This window comes from Caretta caretta, chromosome 2 (genome assembly GCF_965140235.1).
Source record: "Caretta caretta isolate rCarCar2 chromosome 2, rCarCar1.hap1, whole genome shotgun sequence".
Taxonomy (NCBI): Eukaryota; Metazoa; Chordata; order Testudines; family Cheloniidae; genus Caretta; species Caretta caretta.
The window spans coordinates 85187282-85200894 of NC_134207.1; the positions used below are offsets into that span (position 1 = coordinate 85187282).

A 13613-nucleotide genomic window follows, 5' to 3' on the forward strand; every position below is an offset into this window, starting at 1 on the left:
GTAAAATAGTACCTATAAGTAGTAAGGGGGCCCACCTCCCCCCCCCCCCAACCTCTCTGTAACTTGAGCACTTTAGGCCCCTACTTAGTAGTCATCAGTGAGGAATCATCATCAAATGGGAGTGTTTCTAGTAGGGTTCTTCAGGAAATCGTACTGGGCCCAGTGATATTTAACATTTTCATTAATGATCTGGAAGTATAATAAAATCACTTCTAATAAAATTGGTGGATGACACAAAGAGCGTCTGAGTTATAAATAAGGATTGGGACACGGTGTCACACAGAATGATTTGGATTGCTTCATAAACTGGGCCAATTCAAACAAAATATCTTTTAATATAGCCAAGTGCAAAGTTATACTTCTAGGAAAAAGGAATGCATATTGGGGCATGTCTAGAAAACTAAAAACTTTTAAGTTGACCTATATTAAATTGACTTACAGCTACTGCAGTAATTACTGCGGTAGTTCATGTCCACATTACCCTTCTTCAGCCAGTGGTATGCGTCCTCACCTGGAGTGCTTCCACTGACCGAAGAGGGGCAGCTCCCCACTGGGAGCCCATCTGCCCACCCCCACTCTCGGTTCCCTGCTCCCGGATGGGAGCATGGAAGCCCCCAAGCTCTCAGTTCCTCACCGGCAGTGGGTCAGCCGCCCAGAATCTTGCCTCCCTGCTTCCTCCCAAGAGTGGTGCAGGGAGCTGGGAACCTTGGTACAGCTGGACTCACAGCATGGAGCAGGCTGCGGGGAGCAGCCCACCTGGGAGCAGGAGCCTTCAGCATGAAGCTGTGAAATTGACAAAAAAGATAGCCAACAGCCCATGTAAGTAACATGGTGTGTACACAGACACTGTGTTGCCCTAACTATATCGACATTAGCCCTACATCTCTTATGTTGGTGTAGTAGGACTCTTTTTATTGGCACGAGCAAGGCTGTATGTAACACGTACACAGTCTAAATAGACCAGCCAGACAAAGAGTGGTGAACAAGTAGAACACACAAGCAGAATGAACAATATGATGGCAGCAAACATCATGTTAGTTCCATGATGTCGGTTTTCTGTTGTTTGCTTTTTGTTTTGGGTGAATTTCCTTAGTATTCTAGATTTAAGTAGTTTATGATTATAGGTAGGTTGAACCAGTACAACTGATAGATCAGCACTCCTGTGATAGTCCAATGAGTTTCTGCAGAATTTATGTTTACGTTTAAAAATATTTTCTAGGCTTTATCAGGGCAGAGACAATGGACCATGTCTTCCTCAGTTTGCAAACCGAATAGCAAAGCTAGTGATTAGCTCCATTCATCTCAGTAGTGTGCTAACCCCGACATCTAATAATGGTCATACGTAATCTGATCACAAATTACTGTCAGCTTGATCTTTTACTAGATATTTCTAGGGATCTTCATCTGGGATTGTATGTGGGGTTGTGGGTGTCACTTCAGTACAACACTTCTGCTCCCCACCCTCGCGTTATTTTCAGAGTCAATCAACTCTCTCTGTAAGCACGCAGCTCCAGAACAGATTCTTCTACTCTGCGGAAATACAGGTGGGAAGGGACAACAGCTGCAGGACGGCTGGGCGGAGCCGGGTCCCCTGCTTTGCGTGGCCAGGGTGGGCTGAGAACAACTGACACGGTGCCTGCATCTTCGCTCATCTCCAGGAGGAGCAGGACCCGGCACTCTGCTCAATTGGCAACGGAGCCCCGCGGAGGGCGTCTGGCAGCGACGCCCCGAGACGATACCACTGAGCGGGAGGGGCAGGGTGGGAACAGCCGGGGGCCCGGGGCACAAAGGGCGACTCCAGGGCTCAGAGCAGCCGCCCGCCCGCCCGGGGGCTGCTCTGCGCCCTGCTCCCAGCGGGGGAGGGAGGTGGAGGCTCAGGCTGCAGGGCCAGAGTTTCCAGCAGCCTCCTGGGGCGACCCTTCTCCGCCTACCAGCGCGGCAGCTTCGCTTTGGTCCGGAAGCGGCCCCGGGCTGGGAGGGGAGCCGAAGACCACGTGATTCCGGCGCCGCCTGCACAGACGCTCTCGTCCCACCGCCTGCGGGGGCAGCAGCAGCGCTCAGAATTCCTGGGTGAAAAATCGGGGCTTCCCTGGCTACATCCTTTCCCCTCTCTATGGTGCACGCTGGCACGGAAGTGACGTACGGCCCTTGGTTTTAGTCCCTCCCGGGATGATTCTTTCGCGAGTAACTTCACTTCCGGGACAGACGGAACTGCCCGGTCCCTACCCCGCCCTCAGCTCTCTTAGCTCCGCCCTCAGGCGGATTCATCTCCGTTTCGCGCGCCGAGTCCTTTAACTCAGCCCTGCCCCCTCCGCTATTGTACTTCCGGCTCCCCCTTCCCTGGCGTAGGCTCCATCCCTAGGCCCCGCCCCTTCACTCCGCAGGCCCCACCCCCTCCCTGGTGCACCCCCCCTTCCAGCCCCGCCCACTTCCCAGCGGAGGCTTCCGCTCGCTGGGGGAGCCGCGCCAGGCGGGGGAGCCCGCGCGCCTAAAGCCAGGCTCAGGCGAAGGCCACGGTGGCTGGGCAGCTTCCGTCTACTGCTTTCTGCTCCGCAACATGGCAGCGGCGGCGGGAGGCGGCACTAGGGCTCCGGAGCCGAGCCTGTCAGGGCCGCACGGCAGCGGGGACCGGACCGTGTTCTTGTTCGACCGGCGCCAGGAGCAGGGGGACCCCAAGGAGAAAGTGCTGAGCTGCGACGCGGGGACGTACCGCGGCTTCCGCAGCGCCGTGTGCCAGGTAGCGGGGGCCCGGGCGGGCAGAACTGGGCTGCTGCGACCGGCTTGTGCGGGGGGCACACTGGGAGCGCTGCGGGGGCAGGGAGGCGGCACGGGCGCGAGGCGAGGTGGAGGCAGCGGGCTTGGAGTCCCTGATCCTGCCCAAACCGAGCGGCCGTTGCGCGTTTTAGCGCGCGACAGCCTCGGGGGTGTGGTGCTGCCGAGCCCGGCACGTGCCGCGCTGCCCCACGTGATCCTGCGGCGGCCCTTTCTGGGGAGCGGGGGCTGCGGGGAAGGGACTGCGCCCGGTGCGCGGTGATTGCCACTGTCTGCCTGGCGAGGCGCTAAAGAGCAGCACCGGGTCGCTGTGCTCAGTGCCCTTGGCCGGCCGGGGCTGCAGTGGCTAGTGGCTGCCCTCGTTGTTCGGCTGTTAATTCTCAGCCCCTGGTGGCTGTAGCCTTGTAGGTCACCACTGTGAGCTGCGGCCTCCTGGGCAGAGGAAACTCATTGGTTGACTACATATTGGGAACCTGCGTGTGTGTTACATTTCAGAGTGGTAGCTGTGTTAGTCTGTATCAGTAAACACAAAGAGGAGACCTTGTGGCACCTTAGAGACTAACAAATGTATTTGGGCATAAGCTTTCATGGGATGTAATCCACTTCATCAGATGCATGTCAAGGGATGTGATCGTTCGCCTCTATTAAACATTGGTTAAGTCTGATCTGGAGTATTGTGTCCAGTTTTGGGCCCCACACTACAAGAAGGATGTGGAAAAATTGGAAAACGTCCAGCGGAGGGCAACAAAAATTATTAGGGGACTGGAACACATGACTTATGAGGGGAGGCTGAGAGAACTGGGATTGTTTAGTCTGCGGAAGAGAAGACTGAGGGGGGATTTGATAGCTGCTTTCAACTACCTGAAAGGGGGTTCCAAAGAGGATGGCTCTAGACTGTTCTCAGTGGTAGCAGATGACAGAACAAGGAGTAATGGTCTCAAATTGCAGTGTGTGAGCTTTAGGTTGGATATTAGGAAAAGCTTTTTCACTAGGAGAGTGGTGAAGCACTGGAACACCTTACCTAGGGAGGTGGCGGAATCTACTTCCTTTGAGGTTTTTAAGGTCAGGCTTGACAAAGCCCTGGCTGGGATGATTTAGTTGGGGATTGGTCCTTCTTTGAGCAGGGGGTTGGACTAGATGATCTCTTGAGGTCCTTTCCTACCCTGATATTCTATGGTTTTAATGATTGATTCATGTGTTACGTTTCTCTGCAATTTTAAATTCATTTACAAAGTGGGGTTTTGTTGCTTTGTTTTTTGTTGAAGTTTAATTTCAGATACTTTCTTGGGAGAGAAGAATTTGTTGGATTAAGAAACCTTGTAACTGGGAAACAAAAGTTCTCTGTTATCAGGACTGTGACTGTTTTTCTTTCTGAGGAAAAAGTACTCGCTGGCTTTTATCTCAAGTCTTTTCCACATTTTTGAACGTGTCACTTTGCGGTATTTGTTACTATCACATTTCATTTTTTATTGAAAGAAACAAGTTTGAGTTTGGGAGTGGAAAACTTTTATTCTAGAAAGATAAAAGGGAAGCTCTTTATGCCTCTTAGGAAACAGGAGTTATACAACTCTCTAGTACAGTGGTCCCCAAACTGTGTGTGCCCCCCCCCCCCAGGAGGGTATGGAGGAACGTTCAGGGGACGTGGCAGGGTTTGGGCCAGCCTCTACAGGGGTGGGAAGGGAAAGACACCCAGCCCTGCCCCTCTCCGGATCACGACTCCTGGAGGGGCGTGGACAGATTCCATTACTGGTAGGGGGGTACGACATAAAAAGTTTGGAAAGCACTGCTCTGGAAGCCCAGATATGAAATGGAAATGGGTGGAGGCATTTCTTATTTGAGAGAATGCCTTGTGGCTAATCAGTGGAATTAACTTGACTGTTGAAGAGATGGGAGTGGGTGGAAATATGACTGGTGAAGCAGCTTTCTAAATTTTAGAAACTTCTGGAGGTGGATATCTGTCATCTTTGATTCTGTCCACTGTTTTGCCATTCACTTCCCAGTTGTGTTTAAATCTTGCTGCTGCTGTTTCCTATACCTAGGGGTCTACTTAAATTATGGAGAAATCACATTGGTAATGGCATAAACAGCAAAATTTGCTATGACCGCAAAATATGTGTGATTTTCAAACTGGGGGTCCAGACCCAAAAGGGGGTTGCAAGCCTATTGTAGGGGGAGGCGGTATTGCTACCCTTGCTTCTGCATTGCCTTCAGAGCTGGGCAGCCAGAGTGGTGGCTGCTGGTCAGGTGCCCAGCTCTGAAAGCAGCACCAGCAGCAGAAGTGAGGGTGGCAATACCATGCCAACCTTACTTCTGTGCTGCTGCTGGTGGCACTGCCTTCAGAGCTGGGCGGCCGGCCAGCAGCCACCGCTCTCCACCTGCCCAGTTCTGAAGGCACAGCGGAGAGTGGTGGCTGCTGGCTGATCACCCGGCTCTGAAGGCTGCGCTGCTGCTGCTGGTTCCCAGACAATGGGAACCCCCAACCTAGGAGCCAGACCTGCTGCTCGCCACTTCTGGGGTGCAGCACAGTGTCAGAACAGGTATGGACTAGTCTGCCTTACCTGGGCGGTACCGTCGACAGGACTTTTAATGGCCCGGTCAGTGGTGCTGACCCGCAGTTTGGAAACCACTGCTCTATATCAACATCTAATCCAAACGTCAGATTCAGAGCGTGACCGGCTGTTTGGGTTGGACCAGAGATGACCTAGAGTGTCAGTTGAGGATATGATTTTGGAGTTTTTTATGGTCTGCAAGAAATTCAAGATCTAGACTATATGGTTTGTCACAGCAGTAGCAGAACCAGGAGACTTTCACTTTCAGATACCTAAGGAATGCCTATCTGCATATTTCTTTTGTTTCAAAAATATTTATGGCTTGCTCTGTCTCAAATGTATTTTTTAATATGCCACCGTATCATTTGGTGTTTTATTTGCTCCCATAGTCTTTGCAGATTTCAATGTTGTGATGCTGGCATCCCTTTATTGGCAGAAGTTTACTATCCTGCCCCACCTCAGCTGACTTGTGCAGTTACTGATGTGTCTTTGAACACTAAGAGCTGTTCAGGAATCAGAGTTTCTGACTCATCTAGGTTTGTCAAACTTTGGTGCGCTGTTCAACACAAGCCAGCAAAAAAAATCCCTCTCTCCTGGGAAATGATTGATGGGGCAATTGCATCTCACATTAGGCCATTGAATGCTTACCTAGCTAAGTGGATCCTCCAGATGAAATTTAATTTTCTAATCCTGATCTGTCTCACTCCATCCAATTTCACATTTTGGCCTATCTTTCAGACGTCTTATGATGTCCTGGTTTCACCTTTTGATGTTAAAATCTCAAACTGAATTCATTGTCTACTCAAGCTCACTCCTCTCCCTCTACTAGTGTGAAAACATAGTCATCATCCCCTGGGCATTTTGTGTGACACAGCCTCTCTCTTTGGACCCATAAATCCAGGCGGTACCCAAATCCTGCTGCTTCTTCCTTCATAACTGTGATGGAAGGTCTGGGGATCTGGTCATAAGTCATTTCTTAGTAAAAGAAATAATTGCTTGGAGAAGTTAAGAGGCCTCTCTGAATCTTGGTATAGCCAGTTATGGTGGTCCATGTAAGGTAGTGTCTGAGCAAGGTTGTTCAGCCTTTGAAAGGTCATTATTTGCTATTGTTAGTCATCATCCCTCATTGGGCTGCCTCCTGCAGGATGAGTAATTCTCCTAGTCCTAGAGTGTTTGTGTGTAACTAGTTAGGAAAATTGGGGGAATGGCTTAAGTATCTAAGGAGCACAGAGCAAGAATTGATCTCTGGACAAAAGAGAAGTTTCCAGTGCCTTATTTAGATTCAGTCATGAGAAGGATTAATTTAATGTGTTAAGCAAACATTTATTTTATTTCATTCTCTTTTTTAATATTTTTGTTGTTGATTTATTAAGATTACTGTAGTATGAGTAATTTCACATAGACATCCCCAAAGAGAAAAGGACCCCATAACCTGTAAAGGAGAGGTGCTAGAACTATACCTGCACCTCTGTCTCAGTTAGGAGGCATGGGCGGAGGTGACCTTTCTAAAGAAATTCTGTTGCCATCAGGTTTCAGTGGCTGAACAAAAAGAGAGAAGCCAAAAGACAAGGAGAAGATGAGAATTGGTAGTGGTATTGTTAGGACTAACAGGAAGATGACAATTCTGATTTGCTGCAACATTTGAGATTGAAAAATGTGTGTGTGTTCTGCTTTGGAATGAAAAAAAACCCTTTCAACAGTTTTTGTGAAAATGGAATTGTGCAGAAAATGTCAATTTGAGAAGAGATATCCGAATGCCTGAATGATTGATGTATGTGTAGCTTGGTGGTTAGGGGAGTGGCCTGGTACATGGGAGACCCAGGTTCAAGTCCTGCCTGATTCAAAGCAGAGTTCTTCACACTAGATCACTTTGATTCTTGCAGAGCAGGGACTTGAATTTGAGTATCCTACGTCTCAGGCCAGTGCTCTAACCACTAGGCTATAATGTGAGGGTCTCTTTATCTTCTCCGACCCAAAAAAACCCAAAACATTTTGATGAAGTCTTAGTTGAAACCAAAATGTTTTGATACTTTTTGTCAGAAATGTTCCAACTAGCTCTAATGTTGGTCATGACCAATATTTATAAGATCCACTCTTTCTTTAAGTATGTGTCAAGTGTGGGTCCCACTGTAGGTGTTCATGTGCACAAGATTGGATTTCTTTTGAATAGCAGTGTTCTTCATGGTCATGTATGCGTACTGTGCCTTCTCATGTTCCCATGTGAGGGCATAAAAGGCTGAGGGGCCGTTCTCCTACCTCATGTGCCTCTTAACTGTGACAGCCAGATGGAATCCAGCAAGTGTCTAGCCTGGTACTCTGTTCTGATCCCTTAAACCAGTTCTTTTCAACCCATTTGGTGAAGAATTGTGTTTTCACACTTTAGAGAAAAAACATGTTCCTTTAAAAAATAGCAAGAGATGATTGACTCACCTGTCATCCAGTACATCCCCCATTTATGGCAGGTCAAGGCTCTTAGCATCAACTGCCACGCCCCAAGGTTCAAACCCTGCCTGTCATACGACTGACTGATCCTTATGAAGGGTGGACACAACCAATGTCTCTTCTGCCTAGGAGAGAAGGCCTCCTAGATAAGTACTTTGTGTGCAAGCTCTTCTCCGCCAGGACCTGCAAGTTCTGGGATGCACAGCTCAATCTATATTTACTTGAGCAGTCCATGCAGGTCACTTGGATCCTGAGGGATGACTGTTCTGATCCGAGTGAGGCCAGATGTACCAGCATCAGCTAGTGCTCCCTCAATCATTTTTCTTATTCTGGGATAAGGCAATGAAAATAATGTAAAAAGGACATCAGCAGAGTTGGCATCAATAGCATCAACACCAACCTCCTCAACATGTTGGAGAAGTCCCCAATGCATAAGATTTCAGTGCTGACAGTCTCAGCATTGAGTGCATTAGCACCAGTAGTACCAGGACCAACGGCTTGGCTCCTATACGACTTTCCCCAACTTAGGCAGCAAAGCTGGCATCTTCGCCCACTCAAATAGGATGCTGACTTGCACAGCTGGTCCAGGCATAAGCTTGTTTCCAAGACCAAGGGATGTTCTCAGATGGAAGATGCAAGACACAGCTCTGAGGACAAAGTTCCTAAAAGGGCAGAATGAGAGACTTAGCACCAAACCTGTAACCAGTGTCAACAATGGAGTTGAGCAACAACCTCAAGTATGCTGGAGGCATCAGTATCACCCTGGAGATATTCCCAGTATTGAAGAGACATCCGATCCAGTACCAGCGCCACTCTTCTATGAGGAATATATTCCTCCATACCATCCTGACTTATTCCTTCTTGTTGGTATGAAGCGATGATCCCTCTCTTCTGCCATCAGAGAATGACCCCAATGAGGTTATCAAGGAGCCTCTGTTCAGAGTGCAACCAGTGTGGGAGTGGTGTAAGCATGAAAGGGAGTCAATTTATGAATTTTGCTGGATGCCAGTTAGATTTTAAAGCTTCAGACTAACTAGGGTTGCCAATATATGATAGAATCCCAATGGGATAACCCGTTTTTATTGAGTCTGAGGAGTGTTAACCCACTAGTTTCATGCTGGGGTTTTTTCCGGTCAACTTTTAACTTGGGCAGTATTTCTCAAACCAAGCCACTTGCTTATTCTTCACCAGCCAAAAATTTATTAATTCACCCAGAACCACTTCAGTATATAGTCAGGAATTTACCACTCAAATGTGGACACAACCAGATGTGTTGACTACACATGGAATACAGGCTAGAGTTAAGGCTCAGCAGTTATAGCAAAGAACAATGCAAATTTCTTATTACTTTTACTTATGATCAACAATTCTTTAGTACCTGTTTATCACACTTCCAAGGGTGCACTTGTCTTTAAGGCACTTTGAAGATTGTGGTTACTTCTCTTTGACGAGATTGGTTCAAAAGGGACAAGTCTAGAATATTAAAAGCAGTTGCTTAAAACAATTCTTTTCAATCTCTCTTGAGGCCAGTTGTCTTGGATTTATAATCTAAAATATGGTTACTTTAGGTCTTGCTAGAGAGTGTAGACTCAGTAAGATGACCTACAGATATTTATATTAAAGAATAGAAAGGGAAATACAATCTCTGAAATGAAATCTTACCAATTCTTCTTATCCTCTTAACGCTGAGATGGAGGAGGGTCCTTTCCACATGGATAGTCCAGGTGTTGGTTGCATTTAGGATTCGTCAGCTTCTTGTGTTGGGTTCAGTCAACTCTCTCGAGCATGTGGTGAACTCAGTTTTATATGCTAGTTTGGGGCTCGTTGGAAGCGCAGCTCCAGGCTTCAAACTGCTGGCCTCTCCCAAGAAATGCAGACCTCAATCCAGGATCTCCCATTTGGTGGGAATTGACTCTTTGTGGAGCAGATGGGCGCGAGGCTGCATGGGTTGAAAGACACTCGGGCCACTCTTCGCTTGCTGGGTATGCATACGCTGCAGTCTGCAAGGAAGCAGACGGTCACCCCCGCCGCCAGCCTCGACAGGGGTCTGCAAGGAGAAGGGATAGAGACACAAGCTTTAGTCATCACCGCCCTTCCTCCTGCTGCTCACCCGCACAGCCCACCCAGTCTGGCAAAGCATCCAGGGGGCCAGAAGCGCTCATTTTGAGGGTGAATTCGAGAGCAACACCCCAGTCATCTCCCTGGATCCACCTGATTCTTTCCTCAGCCATCTCCGTCCCTACCGTTCAGCCTGGTCGTGGGTCATCTCGAGCTGCTGGGTGCTAGAGAGAGTATCTCGGGGCTATACTCTGCAATTGTCGGCCGCCCCTCTCTCCCACCCACCCTTTTCCCCATCCCTCTTCAGGGACCATTGTCATGAGCAACATCTCATTCAGAAGGTTGAGAACCTACTGCACCTGTGGGCGGTAGAGGAGGTCCCTGGGGACATGGAAGGAAAAGGGTTCTGCTCCCGCTACTTCCTAATCCTGAAAGCAAAAGGGGGCCTCAGCCCTATTTTAGACCTACGACACCTCAACAAGTCTCTCAAGAAGTTGAATTTTTGCATGGTCTCCCTGGCCTCCATCATCCCCTTCCTGGATCCAGGAAACTGGTACTCCGCCCTTGACTTGTGGGATGTTTATTTCCATATTTCAAGGTCACAAAAGGTTCCTCCCTTTCATAATGGGCGGACGCCATTTCCAGTTCACAGCACTGCCCTTTGGCCCCAAAAGTATGCACAAAATGTCTGGTGCCAGTGGCCCCTAACCTGAGACATCAAGGGGTCCAGGGCTTCCCGTATCTTGACGATTGGCTCATCAAGGGCAGATTTCCAGAATTAGTGCAGAGGAGCATCAGTCTGGTGATCTCCACCTGTTGCGACCTGCGCGTGATGATAAACAACAAAAAAAGTCCACCTTAAGGACAGTGCAATGGATAGAGTTCATTGGAGCGGTCCTCGACTCCATGCGAGCCAGAGCCTTCCTTCAGGAGGCACGTTTTCAGGCCACGTCAGACCTGATCTTCCATGTGAAGAACGACCCGCTCACCACGGCTCGCACCTGACTGGTTGTTGGGCCACATGTACATATGTGGTCTGTCACGCTTGGCTCCATCTCTGGCTTCTGCAAGTGTGGCTGGCATTGGTATACATTCTCAACAGGCACGACCTAGACCGGGTAAGCTGGGTGTTGGATCACATCTGGTCATCCCTGGATTGGTGGTTGGACTCTGGGTTGGTGTTGGAGGGAGCTCCCTTTGTGGCCCCATCGCCGTCAGTGACCCTGGTCTCTGATGCTTCAGGTGTGGGCTGGCAAGCACACCTGGGCCAGCAGCATGCAGGGCTGCTGGTTGTGGGACGATCTGGCCCTCCATAATCAACGTCAGGGAGCTCAAAGCGGTTTGGCTGGCCTGCCAGGCTTTCTTGCTGTCCTGAAGGGTAAGGTAGTGCAGGTCCTGATGGACTTGGCCTAAACTCTCTTGAATTCCACAAGGGCTATATTAAAGTCCCTGGAGATTTATCTGCTGGCTCCCTACAGAAAGCCTTACAGATATCAACCCAAACAAAGGCAGAGTACACCTTGCTTCCAGGACTGACAGACTGAATATCAGCAACAGAAGAAACCTAGTATTCCAGGGGATGCCCCTCTTCTGCCTCCTTGACCATCCCAGCTCCCTCTGAGGCAGTAGGTTTAACAAGAATGTCAAGAGCCACACCTGTGCTAATCTGAAGTCTACACCAACCTTCTGGAACCATCTGCTACCATTCTACCAGGCCTGGGCAGCTATTACAGCTGACAAATCGGTATTAGTTATCACTGCCCAAGTCTGTCCTATACAAATCCATTCACTACCATCCTCTTTCCAGGGACTCTTCTAATGAGAGTCTGTTACAAACAGAAGTGGACTAATTGCTTTGTCTGGGATCAGTAGAAGAGAATGTGAGAATAAAGGGGCGGAATCTTCTCCCTGTACTTCCTTATTCCAAATAAGAAAAGAAGGTCTTTGACCTACCTTAGACCTGAAGAGACTGAACAAATATATATGCCACCTCAGATTCAAGGTGGTAACACTTTCCTCCATCATTCTAGCTCTCCAGGTCACCACAGACCATAGAGTTCATAGGAGCTCTGATTGACTTTGGTTCAGTGAGAGCATGCCTCCCTGAAGACAGGTTCCTGTCCATGCAAACACTGGTGCATGGGTTAGAAGAAAACATGCCTATGATGGTATGCTTGTATCTGGGGCTGCTAGGCCATATGTCTGCATGCAGGTACATGGTGCCAGTTGCCAGACTTCAATCTGAGCCAGAGTTAGAGCAGTCACAGGTGGTAGAGAGAACCTGTAAACATGCATGGAGAGGTACCATTCTCTGAATAAGACTGTAATCACTGATGTGTCTGATATAGGTTAGCAAGACCACCTGGGCTACCTTCAAATATGGGGACATAGTCCCTAGAGGATATGGAGTTCCGTATTAACATCCTCCTGCATAGTCTTCCTACTTGTTCTGCAAAACTTCCCACAGCATATCTTGATACATAACACCTTGTGATGCACCGTATAAACAAGCAAAGAGCCACATGCTCCTCTCCCCTCTGCCTGGAAGCTATTGGGCCCTGGACATACCATCAACAGTTGATAACATAATGGCTCTTCATCTCCCAGGTGTCAGCAACAAACTGGCAGACATCCTGATCAGACAGTTGGTCACCACTCACAAGTGGTTGTTGTGGACGTCTATCATAGAGATGATATTCCTTTGTTGGAGGACCCTGATGATAGAGCTGTTCCTCATCAATGTCAATTCCAAGTGCTAGAATTTTTGTTCCAGAGAGGAGGTAACTCCAGGGTTGTTACCAAACACCTTCCTTCTCATGAGAGCCTATTACAAACAGGGAAAAGCCCTCTTGTATGCCTTTCCATCGATGCCCTTGACCTCCAGGGTCCTTTCCAAAATCAAAGGAGACAAAGCCATTATCATTGTCATAGTTTGATATGGGCCAAGGCTGTTTCGCCTGACAGACTATTACAAATGTCCATCCTACCTCCAATCCAACTCCCAGATTTCTTGGACCTGATCTTACAATACCATGGCCAGATATACCAGGCCTGAAGTCATTGCAACTGAGGGTATGGCTGTTGACTGGCTGGTGAAATACTATAGACAAAGACTTCTTGCTACAGCTCTAGGAAATACTAACACAGAGCAGGAAAGCATCTACTAGAAGAATGTATTTGTCTAAAAGGAAAAGTTCCTCAATATTGGCAGTCCAACATGGTCTGGACCCATTCCCACAGACCTTCAACTACTTATTGCACTTAAAATAGGTAGGCCTTTTGTTTGGATCTATTAAAGTCCCACCTTTTGGTGATTTTAGCGTGCCACCTGCCTATAGAGTCGTGCTTAGGTCTTTACTCATTCCAAGATATCAAGTTTCTCAAGTGACTATTACACACTCACCAGTCAAAGAACCAGCTGCTGCCTAGGACCTCAGTCAGGCTCATCTGAGACTTGTGAAGCCTCCATTTGAACCTCTGTCAGGTTGCTCCCTGCACCATCTCACTCCAGACAGTCTTTCTAATGGTTATTACTTCAGCCAGGAATAGTCAGTGAGCTTTAGCCATTTATATCTGAACCACATCTATACAACATTCCATAAGAATAAGATGGTGCTGCAACTGCACCTGTTTATTTGTAAGGTGATCTGAGAATTTTTCATCTAAATCAGTTGATCAAACTGCCGGTCTTCATAAGTTCTCCCTGAGCCACACTCTGCATCAGGAGAAAAGAGACACACACTAGACTTTGCTTTACTACATTGATGGAACCAAATCAATCAGACTATTTAG

General features: G+C 48.3%; 1 protein-coding gene across 1 annotated transcript in view; it reads left to right on the forward strand.

Moving 5' to 3' along the window:
* Positions 1-2440: 2440 nt before the first annotated feature.
* Positions 2441-13613, forward strand: part of SMCHD1 (structural maintenance of chromosomes flexible hinge domain containing 1) — a 168505-nt gene continuing 157332 nt past the window's right edge. The window contains exon 1 of the mRNA XM_048840395.2: positions 2441-2737. Coding sequence (XP_048696352.1) covers positions 2558-2737 — 180 coding nt within the window. The 5' untranslated portion in view covers positions 2441-2557. The remainder of the gene's footprint in view (positions 2738-13613) is intronic.